Source organism: Microchirus variegatus (genome assembly GCF_963457635.1).
Source record: "Microchirus variegatus genome assembly, chromosome: 10".
NCBI classification, from domain to species: domain Eukaryota; kingdom Metazoa; phylum Chordata; class Actinopteri; order Pleuronectiformes; family Soleidae; genus Microchirus; species Microchirus variegatus.
Window position 1 is genome coordinate 11,705,302 of NC_139811.1, and position 22,702 is coordinate 11,728,003.

General features: G+C 40.7%; 2 protein-coding genes across 5 annotated transcripts; both read left to right on the plus strand.

Annotated features, from left to right (window-relative positions):
* Nucleotides 1–2,779: 2,779 nt before the first annotated feature.
* On the plus strand, nucleotides 2,780–13,281 carry LOC310932971 (platelet endothelial cell adhesion molecule-like). Of its 4 annotated transcripts, none has more exons than XM_083896387.1 (15): nucleotides 2,780–2,863; nucleotides 2,973–2,996; nucleotides 4,173–4,469; nucleotides 5,628–5,927; nucleotides 6,012–6,272; nucleotides 6,350–6,628; nucleotides 7,896–8,195; nucleotides 8,292–8,573; nucleotides 9,499–9,631; nucleotides 9,789–9,856; nucleotides 9,964–10,017; nucleotides 10,560–10,628; nucleotides 11,297–11,353; nucleotides 11,971–11,987; nucleotides 12,898–13,281. In XM_083896387.1, exons 1-15 carry the CDS (start codon nucleotides 2,803–2,805, stop codon nucleotides 13,111–13,113), a joined length of 2,418 nt encoding a protein of 805 aa, XP_083752513.1. In that variant the 5' UTR covers nucleotides 2,780–2,802; the 3' UTR covers nucleotides 13,114–13,281. The 4 variants fall into 4 exon arrangements, with proteins under 4 accessions (XP_083752513.1, XP_083752514.1, XP_083752515.1 ...); XM_083896388.1 differs by having other exon boundaries at nucleotides 12,901–13,281; XM_083896389.1 differs by having other exon boundaries at nucleotides 10,560–10,610.
* Nucleotides 13,282–20,430: 7,149 nt separating this feature from the next.
* ppp1r27a (protein phosphatase 1, regulatory subunit 27a) lies at nucleotides 20,431–22,623 on the plus strand. The gene is made up of 3 exons (XM_083896393.1): nucleotides 20,431–21,183; nucleotides 21,362–21,512; nucleotides 21,926–22,623. Exons 1-3 carry the CDS (start codon nucleotides 20,739–20,741, stop codon nucleotides 22,044–22,046), a joined length of 717 nt encoding a protein of 238 aa, XP_083752519.1. The 5' UTR covers nucleotides 20,431–20,738; the 3' UTR covers nucleotides 22,047–22,623.
* The last annotated feature ends 79 nt before the right edge of the window (nucleotides 22,624–22,702 follow it).

Below are 22,702 nucleotides of genomic sequence, written 5' to 3' on the forward strand. Positions count from 1 at the left end.
TGTCACCCTCATGTGGAGGATAAAGTGGTAGAAGCTGGATGGATGGATTTGAAATTTTAACATATACCATATTTTTATGCCATTTTCATGGTTTACTGTATGTGATATGTGCAGTGTGCGAAACACCTGGGTAATTGGGCTATTTGTTGTGCAATACTGTTTCACCACCCTCGGTGCCATCCTGCTGTATTGGCTATCTTCCCTGTCAGATGTGGGCTTGTGTGGGCCTTCTCCACGGTGCCATTTGGAAAGTGAAAACATAAAAATACAAAATTACAAATAAGATAATTTACATTTTGTCTGGTCATAAAGGATAAGAAAGCATGCAAAGTGTATTATGCATGTAGATCATATATGTAAAATGAAAATTACAGATCTTTAGGGAAAAAAACATGTTTTCCAATTACACTGTAACATGTTTAGAGCCCCCTAAAATTTTGCCTTTGAGGCTTTCAGGGATTCTCGAATGTTAATGACCCCCCTGTATTTTGCACAGTGGATATGTGTATGTATGTGTTCAAATTAAGGGAATTAGAAGACTGCTAAATGACTTGTGGTTTTAAGACCACAACATAACGTCCTGGAAAGACAGGACACACACACACACACAACAGCAACAGCTGTTTCTTGCACTCGCATCACAGCATAAAATGTGACATAACATTTGCTCCATCAGAAATGAACCATAAAATAGATGAGGAGCGGCAGACACACACACACACACACACACACACACACACACACACACACACATACTTCCCTGATGCCAAGCATTCATGGCTGGTTGTGTGAAAGGAAAGTGCAGGTCAGACAGAGCTCAGTTTGTGCTTGACTGACGTGTCTTTTTTATGAAGGTCACCTCTGCAGTGGCTCTCGAGATGGAGACACGCGCTACACCTGTTTTTTTCCTATTCTTTTCCTTTTTTTTGTCAAATGTGAAACAAGTGAATGTGAGCGGGAGAACTGCAGATAAGACAGAGCTGCAGAGAATATAATATGGTGGGGTTTCAAGCATCATTTACTTTTTATTGGTCTTCAGCGCCTCTTAGTGGCTGCACCGGGGTATTGTAAGAAGCAATTTGCTTATCTGCACTTCAGACACAAATGCAAGCATCTTCCTAATATTACACACATGTACACAGTTTTGCACCTGTGATGACAAAAAAGGTTAAAAGTACAGTGATAGGTAACACTTTATAATAAGTACACACTATTAACATACTCATTAGTATGTAGTTTATAAACTTAGTTATACATGTTTTACTCATGTGCTGAAGTATATATATATGTATATGTACATTATATGTATATGTATATATTTCTATGTATATGTGTGTATATGTATATGTACAGTATATGTATGTGTATGTATATATATATATGTACTGAGGTGTGTGTGTGTGTGTGTGTGTGTGTGTGTGTGTGTGTGTGTGTGTGTGTGTGTGTGTGTGTGTGTGTGTGTGTGTGTGTGTGTGTGTGTGTGTGTGTGTGTGTGTGTGTGTGTTCCCTAAATATCCAGAACATCCACAGATGTTTCTCTTTTTCTTTATTTTGTGCGTGTACACCATGTATAAATGATCACAAGTCTACAGCGAAAGCTTGTCAGTTGCTAAGATCTTAGTTTGTAGTCTAAAAATGATTCATGTTGGCTCCATCAGGGTTTCATCTCGCAGTTTCAACACAAGGGTGCTGCTGAGCACTGGAGAAAGGATTAAACGTGGGGGGGGGTTTGAGACTATGTCAAAACATGGTAGGGGAGACTGGGGTAAGTTGAGCCAAAGGGTAAGTGGAGCCACCCCTTGTTGCTAGGAAATGTTTTTTTTTTTTTATGCCTTCATATTTAGGATGAAGGCATCATTTCACGGAGTCTGTGAAGATAAGAGCTACATGGGTAAAATGGTTAGACATTTATTTCCAAAAAAAAAAATGTTTCACTCTTGAAAGTGAATTTTATCATACGTTTCATGAGAATTGTGTTTAGACCAAAATTTTGGCCCTTTGAGGGTAATCATTATGCTGATGTGGCCCTCAGTGAAAATCAGCTAAATTATGTGTTATATTATCCAAACAGTTGCGTTTACACTCATTCTGTTTGTTTCAAGGGGTTCACAACATCCTGAAATATATGCAGATATGTTAGTTGGCGACAAAACTATGATCGCCTTGATGTATTGTTCCTAACTACTGAACGATGGCTCCTCTATGTTTTATGTTTTTTTTTGGGATAAGAGATCGTATCATTGCTCAGTAGGGATCCCTGCAGGTCAGTGAAGAAACTGCAGATGATATTAACAATTTACGAGTAGACAAAGTAGTGGAGCACAGCCTTTAGTTTGATATATTATTCTTGATGTTTTTGTTGTTTTCGGTTCGTCTGTGTTGAAATCACTCAGTTACTAAAACATGGCTGTAGACGTTGCAGTTACATATTGCTCTGCAGGATTGGGATTAAAAGAAAACAAGGTGTTGAATCCTGAGTAACTCTCATACTCGAAAACAAACCGAGGATGTTCCATGGTTTCTCTGCCTCTTGTGCACTACTAAAAACATTGCGAGTTCTCAATTCCTGAGGAAGTAGCAGCCATTTCCTGCTCAGTCAAGCAGTACACGATAAGACGAGGAACCCTCCCTCATCACCCCTAACTGCACTGAAACACCAAGAGTTTTGTCTGTACCACACACTCCACCTCTCCCTTCCTGCGGCCCCTCCCCTCTTCTTGTGGCTGCCCTTTGCTGCCCCTCTGTCGTCACCCCTCTGCAGCTGGAGTTTAATCTCACAGCAGTGAACCACCATCACTCAGGATGGACACCAGACCCCCCAACCTGCTGCTGCTGCCGCTCCTCACCATTATCCTCCTCTTCTGTAAGGACCCACTGTTGTGCCGCTTTAAAGATAAAGGTTGTTTTGTTTTTTTTCTTCAGTCACAACAAATGTCCTGATTATATTTTCTGTTTGTTTTTTTCTCTTACAGCACAGAGTGCAAGAGGACAGTCATGTAAGTATAACTACACACTGTACTGTACTGTGCTGTACTGTACAGTGACGAGTCTTGTTCGGTAAATGATGTGGGGTTTCTCTGGTGTTGAGAGAGTTCATGTAGATCCAGTCGGCATTGTATGAGACAAGAAAACATATTTATCCCTTGCAGAGTTATTAGTTGCAAGAAGTGGGTATCGTATTAGACACTCCTGGCCTCCATGATGTTTTCATGGCTTTGTTGAAATCAGTCGTTGCAGGTGACGCTGGTTATTTCTTCCATGCGTAAGGAATGGATTCAAATGTTAAATGTTTTTCAACCTGAATTTGAAGTAAAACAACACAAAAATTGTTATATTTTATTCTTCACTAGATGTTTGTAGAGAAAAGGCCCAGTGCATAAAAGTCAGTTGCTGGATAATTGCTTTTGAAATCGTTTGAGTTTTTGTAGCCTTAAAAAAAAAAAAAAGCCCTTTACTTGAACATGAAGCAATGGGGATTTTGCTGAAAAGAGGCCATCATCTGACACCCGACATGCTTTGGAAAAGGGAGGGGTGCTGTTTCCACTCTTTGTGCTGGAGCAATATAATCGTTGTTTTAATCATTATTATTATTATTATTATTATTATTTATTCTCTTACGCCAAGACTTTTACCAATCTTCTGACAGCTGTGAAGAAAAATGGCAAAACAAAAACCTCGTCATGGTTCCTGGCTCCAGATTTACAACTATATTTGTCATGTTTTTCCTCGTTTCTAATGGAGCCCAGTTGAGACCCCGGCAGCTTCACTGTCTCACTCTCTCTCTCTACATCACTGATCCCGGGGGGGCCACTGCCCAAACGCGCAGCAGCACTTTGAGGATGTTGACAAAGTGATTGTTTGAAAGTAGTTGAGGCAGGTTACACGGTGCTGTTGTTGCCGATGGAGGTGCAGGAGAGTGATAAATCAACACAGCTCTCCCAGGAGAGGGAGGAAAGGGTCAGACACTGTTTGTTGAGGCTTTTTCCTTCCTTCGGCAGCTCCTGCTTACAATGCAGTCGAGGGCAAGGGATAGACTTCACCTTTTAGTGTGGAAAACAACACACATACGCACAACCTGACTCTTTGTCATTGCTGCAGCCCTTTGTGTTGATATTACAAAAAAGGGGGGAGAATATGATATTTGTGTGTCTGTGTGACTTTGGAACCCACAGTATACATCATAGACGCCGTGGGCCTCACAATCTTTCCCGCCAGCACCGTCCAGAGCGGCACACCGGTGACGATGCAGTGCCAGGTCACCGTCAGCCACGACAGCACCGCGCGCCTGACGCACACGTTCCAGATCGTGCGCGACGACGTCCCCATCCGCTCCTTCACCACCACAGAAGACACGGTCGTGCACGAACTCCAGCCGGCCAGGGCGGCCGACACCGGCAGCTACGAATGCAGGGTCACGATCAATCAAGACAAGAGCAAAACCAGCTTCAGCCAAAAACTGGACGTCACAGGTAAAGCTCCAGGTGTCGGATTGGTACGGTACATTTCTCAAACTCCTATTTTGTAATTGCTGTTTTTCCCCCCGCTGCAGTGAATTTATGTTCCAAAAGTTAATAAAACGGCAGAAACTCATATGCCATATGTCATCATAGACAGGCAGGATGTCAACTTGAACCTGTGAGACAAAAACAGAGATTTTATTATTTGTTATAAAATCGTTATTGCTCTCCATTTTTCACAGCATAATAGACGACAGGGTTTTCAGACTGTAATGATCAGTAACAGTGAACTTGAGCTTTGTGAGTGTCGTGTGAAGGTTATTTTATAATTACTTTGTAATTAAGTTTTCAAAAGAGAGGATTTTTTTTTTTTCTTTTTAAATGTTGCCTTGGAGATGTTTCCAAGCGATGTCGTAACATTTGACATTTCATATTCAGCTGGTGAAAGGGACAAACAAATAATTGGGTGTTTATGCTGTAAAAAAAAAAATTATGTGTGTTTTTTTTTTCTTTTTTCATATATTATAATTTTTTTGCCTCACAAAAGGTTACATTTGAATAGTGGGTGTTCTCATTTATTTTAGGACACCATGTTTATCCAGCAGAAGAAAATATGCTTTTCAACTTGAAATGAGTGTCTAAAGAATGTAAATAATCACAATTTATAATGAACGTGTTGTGTTTTTCCATTCAAAAAAAAAATGGTTGACTCCAAATGAATCTAATGAATTCATTTAATTCAAACCAAAATTTTACTAATATGAAGTTCTCACTTAAAGGTGCATTATGTAATAAATCTAAAGCAACTGGCCATAAAATCCTCCTAATATGTCACATATGTCATGTTTATGTTTTGGTATGTGGCGCCACCTACTGCCGTCTACCAATCATTGCAGTCAGTAGAGTCTCAGCTGTCGAGCAACCACGGGTTGCCAGTTACGTCAGAAAACTGAACCTAAAAGACCTTATTATTTTGAGTTTGAATGCAGTAACCGTTTTTGGCCACATTCTTACATATGGCACCTTTAAGTGACTTAAATTTTAATGAACTTTTAGTTTCCAATTAAAGTTGGTCTTTCAAGCTTGTATAGTATCTAAGCAGTAAGTATATTTTATGAAGAATAATGGCTTTGCTTTCCATTGTCTTATTGTTTTTGTTTTCCTCCTCAGGCCTGCAGGATCCTGTTCTCTATCTAAACAAGGCCCTGTTGTATGAGGGCGACGACTTCATAGCGACCTGCAGCGCTCCGGACGAGAAGGGCTCCCTGATTTTCCGTTTTTTCCGTCGGTTTGGAAACGAAGAGCCTCAGAAGATGAAGCAGGTAGCACCCACTGGGAACTCGAGTGTTGAGACCACGCTGGTTCTCAGACAGGTCGGAGACTACTTCCTGTACTGCGACTATGAGATTAATTTGGTCTCCGGGACCAGACGCTCCAACCAAAGCAACGAGGTGCAAGTGATGGTCAGAGGTGATTATAAGAGTTGATATGTGCAAGATCAGATTACGTGAAGAAGAATTATTCGTCATTAACACGTTTCTGTGTGTCGTGCAGCACTCCACATTAACCCCGTCATGAATGTGCTGCCGTCTTCTCACGTCTACGAGGGCGATGTGATAGAGGTCGTCTGTAAAGTGGTGACAACCCTGAAAAACATCAAAGTTTTCCTGACAAAAGACAAGCGAATCCTCAAGCAAGCAAATGTCAGCCTCAGTCATCGGTTCACACCACTGGAAGGCGACTCTGGGGAGCTTGTGTGCAAGGCAGTGTGGGGCAATGTGCAGAAAGAAACCTACGAAAAACTCACCGTCAAAGGCAAGAACACCGACGATGATATATGTCTGATCCTGTCATTTAATATCCTGATACTAAGTTTCTCTTTTCCCCAACAGAGCTGTTTTCAAAGCCACGGCTGACCGTGGATCCTGTGGACATATTCGAGGGAGACCGCTTCAAACTGACCTGCTCTGTGTCTGTTTACGTCCCCGAGAGGATCATCAACGAAACGGCCTTCTCCGTCTACAGAAACAACATCAAGATGACCAGTTCAGAGACCTACATTACCATGGCACATCCTGACAAAAATGGCAACTACACCTGCAAAGCCGCGGCTTCTTCGTCTTCATACAATTTTGTAAAAGAAAGTCCAACGCAGGTTGTAGAAGCCAAAGGTACGTCTTGACATTTTGATTAACCAGAGATTCGGAAATCTCTGTGTCCATTCGCTCGATGTATTGGATGTTCATGGTTCCCAGAGGGTGAACCCTAATGACATCATTGATCCATTGACTTTAGAGCAACATGGTATTTAATGAAATATCTTATTAGATGGATCGTCCTGAAATATTTCTTCCAAATGAGAAATTCAGTTGATCCAAAACACTGCTGTCTACACTACCGTTCAAAAGTTTGGGGTCACTGAGAAATGTCCTTATTTTTGAAGGAAAAGCACTTTATTTTCAATGAATCTCACATTAAATGAATCGGAAATATACTCTAAACATTGTTAATGTGGTAAACGACTATTCTAGCTGAAATCGTCTGGTTTTTTTAATGGAATATGTACATAGGTGTATAGAGGCCCATTTCCATCTCTCCAGTGTTCTAATGGTACATTGTGTTTGCTAATCGCGTTAGAAGGCTATTGGATGATTAGAAAACCCTTGTGCAATGATGTTAGCACAGCTGAAAACAGTTTTGCTGGTTCTTTGACAAAAGGGCAAAATTATTATTTTTAATAAAAATCATTATTTCTGATCTTGTCAATGTCTTGGCTATATTTTCTATTCATTTTGCAACTCTTTTGATGAATAAAAGTGTGACTTTTAATAGAAAACACAAAAAAAATTGTAGGTGACCCCAAACTTTTGGACGGTAGTGTACGATAATAGCTGCAAAACTAAAAGCTTTCATGAGAATTTTTTGTTTGCTATCGCTGCAGTGAGGGAGCTGTGGAGAATCATGGTCTAATCCTGCATAATGTAACCTAAAACTATCAGAGAAAAACATAAAGATGGAAAAATGAATTACCAAACATAGTTAAAGGTGCATTATGTAATAAATCTAAAGCAACTGGCCATAAAATCCTCCTAATATGTCACAGAGACTCAGGAATAATGTTCATATAACAAACTGAACTCACCAACAACAACAGTACAGACAAAATATTTGCATTAAAAAAAACATTTTGCAGACTGCAAATCATGTTTATGTTTTGAAATCATGTTTTGGCATGTGGCGCCACCTACTGCCGTCTACCAATCATTGCAGTCAGTAGAGTCTCAGCTGCCGAGCAACCACGGGTTGCCAGTTAGGTCAGAAAACGAAACCTAAAAGACCTCAGTATTTTGAATTTGAATGTAGTAACTGTTTTTGGCCACATTCTTACATATGGCACCTTTAAAAATGAATGAACTAACTCATTATTTCCATCCCCAGTTCCTGTCTCAAAACCTGTAATGAGCGTGGTGGGTGGGACGCTCATACTGGGAAAGCAGTTCCAGCTACTCTGTCACAGCGACAAAGGCACTCTCCCCCTCACGTACATGCTACACGGGCCTCGCGGGCTAATTGGGCAAAGGGAGGTGCGAAAACCAGAAGACCAAGCCGTCTTTAACTGCTCGTCCATCCTTAAGAGCTCAGACTTAAACAAGTTCATGTGCCACGCGAGAAACAGTCTACACAAGCCTCCCATGGTTGGATCAGTGCCACAGCTGCTCCGGTCAACCAAGATCATAGGTTTGTTGGATGACAATCACTGAAACTAATGGGGGGGGGGGGGGGGGGAGCATTGTGGCCTTCACGTCTAATCATGATTTTACTCTCTCTCTCCAGAGCCTGTGTCAAAACCAGTGCTCACTATAGAGCCCGGCATGCGGGACGTGTCCGAGGGCCAGGACCTGACTCTGTCCTGTTCGGTTCAAAGTGGCACTCCTCCTTTCAACTTCACCTGGTATCGCGCTGACTCGCCGGGAGCGCTAGACACACAGTTCTCCACAACACAGAAGGCGTATTACCACGTAGGCAACGTCAAGGGAGAGCACAAAGGGGGATACTATTGCGTGAGCAACAATCCTGCCAATGAAAGCAAACAGAGTCACACTCTCATGATCACAGGTATGTGTCATCCTCATGCATGCCTTATTATACCCTATAGTAATCAAAAGTTTGGGGTCACCTATCCAATTTTTTTGTGTTTTCCATTAAAACTCACATATTTATTCATCAAATGGGTTGCAAAATGAATAGAAAATATAGTCAAGACATTGACAAGATTAGAAATAATGATTTTTATTCAAAATAATAATTTTGCCCTTTCCTAACCAGCGAAACTGTTTTCAGCTGTGCTAATATAATTGCACAAGGGTTTTCAAGGGTTTTCTAATCATCCAATAGGCTTTTAACGTGATTAGCAAAACGATTAATCGATTACAAAAATAATCATTAGTTGCAGCTCTAATGACAATGCTTTGGGCTTTCAGGATGATAATATTGTGAATATTCTATTTAAGCTTTGACACATATACCAGGGGTCTGCAACTTTTAGAATGAAAAGAGCCATTTTTGTCCCCTTTTCACCCAAATAAAATTAATCTGGAGCCGCAAAACCTATTTGATCCTAAAAATGAAGATAAAATCACTTGTAAAGTTGTTTATTACACATATACTCTATTTAAAGAACCACAGTTTGTCGCAAGTTGATACCCAACCTTTAAAGTATAGAAAAACGACGAATAAAACTATTTTTTTATAGTATTTTATTAGCTTTTGGGGGAGGTTTTTCAACTGGATGTGACAAATAAAACATCAAAACATTTCTATTTACGCCTTTATCTTGACAAAAAAGTGTGAAAAACATGAATACTTTTTTCTTCAACGCTAGAAGGAGCCGCTACAGAGAGGCTGAAGAGCCACATGAGGCTCTAGAGTCGCAGGTTGCAGACCCCTGACATATACCATATACCTATGAAAAGTAGCTATGAAAGTACATTTAGCAGAACACTGAATGCCGTTTGTTGTAACTAAAGTTATAATTCTGCAGTGAAGATGGCCGGCTGGAAGAAAGGCCTCATCGCGTTCTTCTGCATCCTCCTCATACTGGTCTTGATCCTCGTCGTCGTCTTCAGAACGTGCCTCCGTCAGTTTAAAAGGAACCGAACGGGCGAGCTGTCAGTGTGAGTTGCTCTCGTTCTTATCATCGTCACAAATCGATGTTTTTTTTAAAGGCGGTGTGTGAGAGTGTGTGAGAGTGCAAGAGCGAGTTGTGGCGGCGCCCACGCCGCTTCCTGTGTTAAAGAAAGCTAATTGTGTTTCGTGTCCACCTCGTCTTAGGAAGTCAGCGAGCACCAAAGTGGAGCGCTTGAGTCTCACTCAGGCAGAGGTCATCGACGCTGCAAATGGTACAGCCTCTTTTTAAAAAAAATACACACTATGCTTTTTTTATGCTGATTTTCTTCAATGTTGTGAGCATTAAAATCATTCAATGGCTGTCCTTTTTTTTGTGTAGTCACACCAGGCATGATGGGAAAAAGTGTTTGGAGTGAACATGTATCTGTCTCTGGTGAGTAGACTGTATGGACGTATTCTGTTATACTTATTATTGCAACATCCGTGTCTATCTTAATGAATACTTATTGACTTTTCCTCTGTGGACATCAGCCCTAGAGCTAAACCTGACATAACCCTCAAAACATTTATGTTATCCACATCTCAGTAATATCTAAGCTAATATGTTGGCTGGTCCACACAACTTTAACAGGCTTTTTGTGGATAAAGACCTGGTTTAGGGTTAAGATTAGAATTAATTTTAGGTTTAGCTTTAGGTTAGGGTTAGGGTTAGGGTTAGGGTAAGGAATTTAGTTGTGATGGTTAAGGTTATGCATTATGTCCATGACTGTCCACATTGTTCTTTCTTGCAATTTTCTTTAAAACATCATGGGCGACCTGTCCAGGGTGTGACCCCAACTTTCGCCCTATGTCAGCTGGGATTGGCACCAGCGCCGCCCATGACACCCAAGTATTAGAAGATGAGTGAGTGAATAAGTGAACATGACATGACATACGTTTAGCTTTGTTAACACTGCTCACTGCTTTGTGCTGCAGAGTCTGATGACCAGAAAAGTGAGACTGCCACAACAGAACTACAATACACAGGTGAAGGCCAAAACACAGGTGAACCTGCCTCAAAGTTAGTTTGTGCGCAATTATTATTAGTAGAGCAGATTATTGCATTTTTTTTCCCCATTAACCACGTTAATTTCAAAATGTACATTTCCAACCGTCTTTTACATCAGAATTTCATTTGTAATTTATAAATAAGAAATCTCTTTCTGCCATTTACTCTAAAATAATGTACAGCATATGCACAAACACAATATTATTCCAGCAAAACGTTTATTACAAATATACAAAAATGGTCAATGTATTTGCTTTGCTTACTACTGTACATATCATTTGTACAGCATGGCATACAACAAACAAAATGGTATAACCAATTATACCCTGAACATCAGAATCAATGTACATTTCTCACATTCACATGTGAAAAAAAAACCTAGTAAATGACAGAAAGAGATATAAAAAAGGATTTCTGATTTATTCATTAGAATTTTTACCTGTCATTTGACACCAAAATCACTGAGATCGGCCCAGGAAATGAAATTCTGATGCAAAAGGTAGTTTTGAAATGTACGTGGTTAATGTGATTTCTCAAATGAATGTTGGTGCTTCTTCCCAGTTGTGAATGATTGTTTTTGCTAATCTCCTCTACTAGATGACTTAATATGACTTTTGCCATTCTGGCATTATTAAATACTTGCTTCGTGTTTGTTCTATTTCAGCACCAGTGAAGACAGAAACAGACGCAGTGAACATCGAAGTGAGGAACTCCAAACACGGTAGGACCGGTCTCCTTCCTCCTGCTCTTCATTCAAATTGCTCTTGCATTACATGATGTGAAAAACTACGTCATTGGCTTACATTAAAAAAAATAAATAAAAAAAACATGCACCAGGAAACAGGATCAGCTCCAACTGTAAACATGTGCGTTGTTGGTGAAAGAATGTCCCATGAAAACAGAGCGGTCCATTCGCCAGGTGTCCACTTCCTGCTTTCATCAAAGAGAACTTCCTGTCCCAACAATCAGAGTAAAACAGCGGGTACATCCGCTAAGACTAAGCGAGCAACATGCCCCCATTGTTCGATAGTCCACTGGGAAATGCTTGTCCATTGTTCAGTGGTTGGTTCCTAACAACAACAGTTTACATGTCATCATGTTTGGATCACGCAGTGATGCAGCACAAGAGAAGGAGAACATAATATCCACGTTGGTGTTTTTCTCCGTGACTCAAGGACTCTTCATTGTGTGCATGCATGTTAGTGATGTGACTGTGTGCGATGTGCACGACGGGCAGAATTGCCTTTGTCACTGTTCCACTGTTTTGTAGAATGAATCATTGCAAGTTTCCCTTAATTCCTCCGTCATTCCTTTCATTTCCTGCCTTTGTTTTTGCAGGTGATCCAGAGCAGATTGTAAGTAGCAGCACACACACACACACACTTGTGTCTTAACTTAGTAACTATACATATAGTAACGCATTCATTAACTCAACCGTTATAAATCTACATGCCAGACATCAGCTCTATAAACTCACCACCCACGCACATCTATTGTGTCTTTGCTCAGAATGACCTCTCATGGAAACTTAACAGTACAATATACGGAAAACCCTGTGACATCACCTCAGCTATTAGATTCCGTGTAATGTAGAACACTGCAATGTTTGATTTGGCTGCTTCATGGGTTTGTTGTTTGTTCAAACCATACATCCATCCACCCATCCATCCGTTATCTACCACTTTACCCTCCACCAGTGGGTCGCGAAGGGTGCTGTGCCTATCTCAGCTGACAGCTGGGCGATAGGCAGGGTACACCCTGGACAGTTCACCAGTCCATCACAGGGCCACATATAGAGACAAACAACCATTCACTCACACTCTTACACCTATGGTCAATTTAGAGTGACCAATTCACCTAATCCCCATATCGCATGTTTTTGGACTGTGGGAGGAAGCCGGAGAACCCGGAGAAAACCCACACACACACGGGGAGAACATGCAAACTCCTTGCAGAAAGGCCCTGAGGTTGTTCCAAACAGGGCTTGAACCCTGGAACCTTGCTGCTAACCACCACACCAACCGTGGGCCCGCCAACATCAGAAACTGAGTTCTTTTGAAATTAAATAATACTATTAATAATTAATTTATAGTAATTAATAGTAATTAATAGTAACTTAAAACCATTCTAGCAGTTGTGAAATAATGCATAAAAAAGGAATAAAAAAAACAGCAGAAATACATAATAGGAATGACGTATGATAAATATGTGCTAAGTAAATATTCCCAAGAGTCTCATATTTCATATTTTTGTATCTCTTTTCAGCAGACGGTAGAATATGCAGAGCTGAATCATGATACAGATCACCAAGGTGACCGCGGTGAGCACCATGTTGAGCATGGAGACCACCACAGTGAGCATGGTGACCGTGGAGAACATGGAGAACATGGAGAACATGGCGGAGACTCTGTCCAGAATGACCACGCAGACGAGACCGTGGACGAGACCGGCGACAGCAACGCCGCCGACCACGCAGAATAAAACAAAAAAACATGACAAATGAACGACGTGAATATTTATTATTCCCCTTATTTATCTAGCTCCTCTCTGTGATGCAGCTGGAGAATTGACATAAGATGCAAAAAAAGGGCTTTTAGTATTTTTGTAAAGGTTTAAATCTGCACTATTGCAAATTCATATGGAGCCCCTAATGGGACACGGGGGATTTTTTTTTCCTGTGTCCCTTTAGAGGCTCTGTAAAATTCACTTGCTTTGCAAAGCAAATAAAATGTTTTTGTTACGTGTTTCTGTCTCATGTTTGTATTTTTTTTGTCCTGCCTTTGGTTGCAAAATCTAAGAAGAAGAGATATTTTAAGTGAGCATTGTGGTAAATACTGCTTCATTACTTGATGATAAAATAGGAATTTCCTTCATATTCTTCAGAACTGTATGTGGGGGAAAAAAACTAATTAAAAACCACTAGAGGGCAGCCTTCGAGCAGCCCTGAATGATCCCATCCCTTTGTGGGATCTGTGAACTCCTTTCACTTGAGGTGGTTTAATTGAATGATTACTCATTACACATGGAGTTTACATAAATCATCCTGTGTCAGAATGTTATTAATATACATTCTGATGCCATTGTATTAAACTCTTGCAATAAGCGTCACAAGAATAGTGAGTTTATGACAGTTGTTTCCTATTGAGCTTCACTAAGCTTCAGGCTCCTGACCTCTAGTGGCCACACCTCTAGTAGTTTCTTAATATATGTTTCCTTATTTCTTCATATTCTTGTATTTTTTACAGTTTTTACGAGTGTAACGATGTTAGTGACCAATAGAACTCTTGAACTTGCTAATTCATGAAGTGTAAAACACTTGAGCAATGTGAATATGTTGGGCACTGAACATTTTTCACATGGATTTTTTTGTATCATACATATACCTTTTGTACTCGTGTAAAGAATATCTTGTGTACATAGCTTCGAAAATGTGATAAAAAGGAAGAAAAAGCTTCAAGTAACTGTCTTTGTCTCCGGATTTCATTTCCAGAAGCTCTACACTTGTGAAAAACGTGGTTTTCACCTGAACCTGACGACATGCTAAGCGTATTCTAAAGACACAGCAGTACGACTTAATGTTAAAGTGCATATACGCTGGGTTAAGTCGATTCACGGCAACTCTCTGTCGACATGTGGATTACATAAAGATCGTCTTTGTGACAGGAAGCTCTTAGGAGCAGATCAAACCCCCGTGTGGGAATGTGTTACATCTGACACCTGAGCCGACAGCGACAGCTTTGCCACCGCCACACTTTCATCTCCATTCTTAGCACAGGCTAAAGGCCTGTCCACACGGAAACCATGTAATGTATAGACTGGCCTGTATACCAAGTGTTTATCTTATCTCCCCCATCTCCAGTCTGACATTCACCCATGTGTGTATGTGTTTCATCCTACGTGACCTCTGACCTCCTGAGCTTTCATATGCCAAATAATGTATTTGTGGTGACTGTGGCTTGAGCTCTAAGCTTTAATGAAAAATTAGAGCTGTAATTTTGTCCACTCATGGTCTCTTCATCAGATATTAATCATGGAACCAGGAACTTAGGCTATATAGCATGTGATCTACAGCACGTTTGCTCCAAGTGTATTTCCATGTTTATGGGTTATTTAAGACTCTGCACACTTTGCCCATGGATGGTGTGCTTCTCTCACTGCAGGTCGTAACGGCTCTGTCAGGGGAGAAGATGGTTGGATTTACTGCCCGTCCCAAAACGATGATGTGTGAGGTGAGGTCATGGGCCTCAGCAGAACTTTTGAGATTCATATTACCACAGGAGGACACGCACCGCCACTCAACGCTGTCACATGACCATTTCCTTAGAGTGACAGTATTGCGGTAATCAAGGAAACAGACTTGGCTACATGTGCAGAGTGATAGATCAGTGTTCAGGTCCCAGTGCAGTCTTCAGTCTGCTCTTTACTACTGCACGTACGCGCTTCATATCTGTGCAATACGTAACCTGATCCAGCTCCGTCTGTATCTGGAGCACCGCTCCTGGATCGCCATTGGCTGCTGTGCTAAAATTAGCATATTGACCCCTTTGAAATGCATTCTGGGAATATGCTGTCTTTCACTTGGCCTTATGGGGCCAGTGGTCGTCTTCAGATGCTGCACTGAGGTCATCACTTAGACCTGACATGTTTCTTCTTTCTGCAAAGGGGATTTTATCTAAGTCGCAAAGTAGTTGACGATGACTTCTGTGATGATGTATTTGCACTTCACATCAGTCATGGAGTCAGTGAGGTACTCTCTCTCTCTCTAATGTTCTAATTCTAATGTTATTTTATTCTGCAGTGTGTCATTTATTCTGCCTCTGTTTGGTCTCCATAAACAGAAATGATGTTACATCATCTTTATGCAGTGTAATTTACCCAAAAACAATCAATGTCAAGCAATACTATCAGAGCTGACTGAGGGAGCGTTTGTGTGTATACACCAGCAGTGTAGTGCAAGAGCAGGCAGGAGCGATAAGCTCTGACACTTTTTGTGGGCACTTTTTTGTGCTGCGATGTTCACATATACTTTTTGATGCACATAAATGTAAGCTAGTCAGGTGCTGACAGACTTGTGTGAGCCTGCATTGGTGCACATCATGTGCAGCATGACCCATATGTTAAGGTTTAAATCCGACCAATGGGGTTTATAACACTCTTTTTTTCTCCTTCTTAAAACTCAATGGTGCAAAGTTCATTCATGAGTCGTGTTTATATGAGTACAAACATTGTAAAAGAGAGCATGCATGTGACAAAAAAAGGAGCTTTATTTTAAGTTTTTGTTCCATGCAGTTACAGTTTCCTGTTACGAATACGCTGTCGTGATGAGTGCTAAGAGGTCATTATCCATTTTGCTTTTAGATAAAACACATACAATATAGATTTTTATGTAATTATTTTGTCATGGACAAGCAACTACATGTCATTGTGCTGTAATAAAGCTGCAGGCTAAAGACATCATGCCGCTGTGTGAACGCGGGGCACTTTCATCGTCCTTCATATGCTGAGTCAAACTGTACAGTCTCAGTAAGACGACCTGTTAAATGCCCTCCATATTTGATTGCTTAAGCTCTCATAGATCCTGAATATTATTCTGTCATTGAGGGGGGGGGGGGAGTTCGCTGGAAGTGTGGACACACGTCCCCATTTCAAGATTGAAACATATATGCCCTCATTGTGCAATCAAGAATCAACCAATTATGTCACATGTTAAGCCTTTGACCTCCTTTTCCATGGATACGGGCTTCAGCTAAAGTAACTCTATCCTCACACAAACAGGCAGCAGCCTTGGTGCTACTTCCACTCCGCTCTATGGTCAGTCTCAAGTCCTCTTGCTCTCACCGTGTCCCGGACAGCTGCAGCGTTGGTTAACTTTGTTCCTACTGCTCTTTGCACCACAGTGTTTTCTTTAATACTTGCTCAATGTCAACAAGAGAACCCCTCATTTCAAAAGTTGTCCTCTGTCCTTGACCCCTGGGTGGCACATGGATGCATAGTAATAAGTTCTGTAGAGTTTATGTTTTGACTTTTTTCTCTCTCTCTCTCTCTGTACTGTATATTCTTTTATATGACAGGTACATATAGGCCACTGGAAAAATATTACAGTGTTTATGAGGAGCAGACAGTTCTGAACAGTTATATTTCTCTCGGAACAAATAACACATTAACACTTCACCAGACTGCACCTGTTTCCAAAATGATCCAAACACCTCAATCTAACCTAGATCGCACAGAACTTTTTGTCCTAAGATCGGGTACATGATTCTATTAAATAGAATAAACAAAGTAAAAAAATACATTTATTTCATATTGCTCAGGCTCCAAAGATGCTAATATTCATCATTGTCTATGCAAATCCCCTCTAGACCCACAGATTATAAAATATGTTTTCCCACAGAGATCAGAACTGCAGCCTAAGGCCAGTTATTTTCAAAATCACATTGTTTCCTTTATATTTCACAATTAGTTTTTTTAAAACATTTGGACATAACTTTGTACATAGGAGGAAACACTGAGGCTCTACATTATAGGAGCACTGAAGAACAGTGATCCTGAGAGTTGAACTCACTGCAACTTGACATTGCCACGCCATTGACAAGCCATACATTTGGTCAGTAGTGGTGATGAGTATGGATACATTCCCATTCCAATGTGCTCATAACTGAGGAGGGAGTGGCTCAGCAACTTTCGAGTACGAAGGCATTAGAACCACGATGACCACGCCACATGTGTCGGGCCATTTGGCAGATGAACTAATTTTAAACTGCAAATCAAAACAGGAACTTTGAGTTGCTAACATATGGCATCCAGTCATCCAATGACATTGACATATGTCATAGAAAATACCATTTTAAATTTAAAACTGATATTACTGAATAGAGCAAGAAACAGTCCTAAAAATGGTGACCATTAACGAGTCTGATGGATGATGGCACTGAAGCTTGACATTGTGGTTGTTCATTTTTAAAGTGTATCTATTATGGATCTTTCTAACTGAACGACAGTTGTGTGTATACAACTATATAACAATAAATCTGATATTGATTACATACCATTTATTTCATTTTGTTAAGTCTGTTATGAGTTATTTTCCTCAAGACGGAACCATGACTTCAGAAGGCATCGTGGTGTCATCGTGTCCGTCTTTCTCACTTAAAGACAGGGGATAACTTGCTCCTGATTTAGATTACAACTTTACGCGTGCCGTAACCAGATACACTTTGCAGCCTGAGTATATATGTATATAGATATCTGTGGGGATCCATACAGTGACGAATCCTCTCATGTGTACTGCTTGTGATGCAGGTGTGTGTTCACCCTGCATGGTTGCCAGTCATGGGACCACACTGTGACCAGGAAAGCGCGGAGGCTTCTGAGAAAAGACTTTAATATTGGCCGTGTTATTGTCAAACCGTGACCTTCCTATAACCTCTATAACAACGGTGCATTTTCGTCTCGCACCCTACTTTCCTGCTGAGGGTCAAAACTAAGTTGTGAAAAATGATTCAAATTTGATACACTGACCTTTGCGGTCAACATGATTTATTGGTACAGCAAACCTACATTCATTCCATTATAGAGACTGACAGGATGCTTCACAGCTCTTATTTTTAGAAGGTGGAGTAATGGCACTATCTCTTACCTGTATCACGCGAGTCACTGGAGTGTTAAGGAATGCATAGCTGCAGCATGTATTGGCCACTGATGAGTCTCTGTGTCAGGTCAGTATTAAAAACATCTTCATGTTGGGTGGACTTCAGTGTCATGGTTTCCTTTTCTTTGATTGATGATTCTCACTGAAGATTTTGAATGTATGCAACCAGACACCAAGCAAATGGGAGCAGTTGACCCAGGAGTTTGGCTCTAAAATGACCTTCAAACGTTGTTCTTCGTAAACTATGTACAGAAGCAATTGGAGTACAAGCCGGATAGGTATAAAAATATGCCAATCTGGAAACTCTGATCTGTTCATATAAAACATTCAATGTAATCATGACTTCCTGGTTTGGTGCTATCATGTGTCTGATTCATGTAAATGTGACTTACTGTATTTCCATTGTTGTAACTGCTGTGTTTTCATTCCCAAAAAGAAGAATGAAAGTCATAGAAGTGGCAGAATTTCATCAGAAATGTAAAAAAAAAGTGTTTGCACAGGTAAAGATAGCCTCTATAAAGCAAGGCCCTTGTCTAAAATACATATAGAAAGCTTTTTCTAAGGCTATAAAAGAACCAAGAATAAAAGAACAGCCGTACAAATGAATACATGGCTAGTGTATTCAATATCTGTCAAAGATGTGTTTATTTGGTGAATCCAGGTACATTTAAAAGTGAATTTTAATACATTAACACGACTGATTCCAGCCCACAACACCACACAGAGGTGAAATCATCAGCATTAGAATAATCCTTTTTCACACCTATGACTGTTATGCAAATGAATGTTTTCAGCTCTTTGACGAAGTCATAACATGCAACCAAAGGGCCAGGCAGGTACTGTATAGTGAGAGAGCAGGCTGTGACTATGTTTAGCTGAAAGCATGTGATATTTCAGTCTGACATGTGTCCAAAGGGTCGCCATGACATCGGGGCTGTGACAAATAAACGTTTCTTCACATGCTAAGGGTTCTTGTTGCTTTTTGGTGTGGAAGTGGCTGTGGAGCGAGGAGCGAGGGAAGCAGAGTGTCACATCCCTGCACCTCCCACGATACCATATCGTTTCACTGTGAAACTAGAGTGGCTTTAAAAAAAAATAATAATAATAATATCATGAAGATAAAGACTGGCGAGTGGCTGCCCTCCACATGATGTAGAATAAATAATAAAACGTTTATTTGCAGCAACTCGTTAAATAACAACAAAAGGAGACTGAGGTGCGTTCGAAAGGTCGTACTGTAATTGGTCGGAGTTGTGTCTCAAGACAAACCTAAGAATGGCAGCCGGGCTATTTCCTCTGCTACATTGGCAGCATCTGTGAGATGCTCAATTCATCTTCTAAGGTTCTATAAACCAGTAATAGCCAGCTCTGGTTCATCTTAAATGTTTGTCTGAGGACAGCTGTTGTGACCACATAGTGGTGTTTATCATTTCCAACATTATATTTATACATTCATTTTATCTATTCACATGAATTTGAATGGTAAAACTTGTTTTTGAGTGTTGTAAATGGCCTTTCTGGAAACCATGTGATTTTTCTGTGGCATCTGAGCTGAAAGGTTACATTTACTCGGTGTGGCCCTCGGCTCCTCATGACTGTGCTCCCACAGTTGCCTCCATGTGAGAAATTTATTGGTGTATCTGGTTAAGATGCAAAGGGCACACATAAAGAGTCACGCGACATAAACGTGCTTGTGGGAAACACAAGAAAGGACATTTACCGAAGTGAAAACACTCGCATGCACTTGACGTTTTTATATCAAAGCAGGGGACGGGCGAATCAGCAACACGAGCCAAAATAAAATCATGTGCTTTATGATGTTGTTCTTCTGTTGTGAAACACAACTCTTGTTGACGTCCGCAAAACGACATGATTCTCAGAAAACTGGCATGTGTGCACACACACACGTACTGCAGTGACATGGTGATGTCATGTTTTGACATTTGTGTATGTGTATGTGGTGAGATGTCTCAAGCCAGAGAATTTTTTTTTGTCAACACTTTTTATGATTTGCCGACAGTGTCCATGGACATGTGCCTGAACCGTGGGAGGAGCTCTACAAGGCTCTCGTTTCTAAGCTGAAGTCACTGGATATAAGGCCCCAAAATAGCCCAACAGAGGGTATATAGGGGCCCTCGCCAACTTGCCCCATCAGACCATCGTCCTATGCTGCAGCAAACACATACCATTACAACCTCAGATGGGAGAGAATTCACAGCAGATGCAAAAAAAAAGAGGACAAACCTAACTAAAAGAAGGGGATTTGGACATAGTGGAGTGAAGAAAAGGATTTGAACAGTTTGTGACATTTGGGGCTGGACGAGACTGGATAAATAAAAGGAGTCATAAGGGACACACAGCAAAGGATACTGCTCTTTTATTGGATTAGTGCATTCTCTTGGATTTCTCACTTCCCTCCTCCTGAGCTGACAGCAGAGGGGGAGGCCCTGCAGTGATGAAGTTCAACTATCATGTTCCCCCGGCGTCCACGTACACGCGCAGCTCACAGTACACGCCGACGTACCACACGCCGACCTATCACACCCCATCGCAGTACACGCCAACGAACTACAAATCCACATACACCTCAGCAACAAAGTACACCCCCACACAGTACAGCACAACCCATTACACTCCATCACATTACACACCTGCGTACACATCTGCGCCGACATACATCCCTTCGTACAGCAAAGAGCCGCGCTACACTTCATCACGACGCTCCCAAGCAAAGGAAACCCCTGCACCTGTAATACCAGTCACGCCTGCAAAAGTGCAAAGGACTGTGCACTTCCCCAATGACATCATCTTCCAGGATATTGTTAGACGAGGAGATTTGGAGCAAATTGGTCGGTTCATGAGAGCAAGGAAGGTTCGAGTGGATACAGTCTTCCTCTCAGGTGAGTTAACTTCTACGCCAACTTTTCTTCAAACATTCCCTGCAGGCACTGAAAAAAAAAACGAAATCGAATGCAACATTGGAGATCAAACCATGCCAGCCATGGCATCATTCTCAAACAGTGACCTGACTCTATGGTTCTGCACAATTGCAGAGGACTTATTTGGTTTTGTGTTCAGGTATGGCAGCACTACATGAAGCTGTTCTCACGGGAAACCTGGAGGTGGTGAAGCTGCTGGTGAAATATGGCGCCGATGTTCATCAGAGAGACGAAGACGGCTGGACGCCACTTCACATTGCCTGCAGTGACGGTTACCCAGAAATTGCTAGGTAGGTAACATGTCTCCACCATTTTACTCTTTTTTTTTTTTTAAATCAAATGAACGCCTTACCTAGAAAATGTGAAAACTCAACTTTAAACTTGTATAGCACAACGGAACAGTGAAGAACAGTGGCTTTGGAAACCATGCTATGGCTTTTTGGATATGTATTTAAATGTGAAAGCATGATGAAAAAACATGGAAAATGTGATTTGTGAAATTTACACTACCCAAATACTAGTATGTTTTGTATTATATTATCATCATTAAGTGACCCAGAGTAGTTTTTATTCCACTTACCCTGTACTATCAACATAGAGATGGTGACTGAAGATCATTTACTCAAATGACAAAGGACGGGGTGTTTTTATTTGTAATCTGAATCTTTTATCACAGTATTCTTTGTCGTTCTCCCTCCTTCAGGTATCTGCTTTCGATTGGAGCCAGCACAGAGGCCGAGAATGAAAATAGTGAGAAACCTGCAGACCTCATCGACCCAGACTGCAAAGCTCTGGTCAGGCTGTTTCAGACTGGCTGTGTGTGAATGGCCAAGCCCTCCACGTGAAAGGAAGCAACAGAGATGTACATATACTTTTATGTATGGCCCATACTGTACAGGCCATATCACTGATTTTGCTCAACGTGCAGTCAAGCTATATTTCCCTTTAATGTGGTATCTGGTCATATTTATTATCACTTTATTTTGTGAATTTCTGAATATGTCAGTGTCTATTTTGGAAATATTATTTTTTTACTTACTCATGTACCACAATGTCACAAATGTGCCACCAAAATCAGCTTTACCTGTTACATACCTCCCTTTTTGATTTGGTTCATTTATATCCTCATGAATATTTCATAACAATGATGGGCAGTTAAGTTGCAAGTTGCTTTACACTAATCATTACATTATCAACACAGTATGTGGACCTAGATGTTTTCTGTCTTGTACAAGATAATTATCTTCACTGCTGGGCAGAAAGAGGATAACCTAAATTAAAATAACTATTAATTCTCTCTCTGTTCTTTTCTGTAGTGAAATCGGCCATTAACGTCTTATTGTTTCATTTTCAATAATTATTTTTGTACATTTTCATAATTAAAGATACCTTTCATAAATATCACTGTCTTGTTTTTTGGAGAATAATGGAAAGATCATCATCCACCATCACTTTCATCGTGTAGCTTTTCAAATCATGT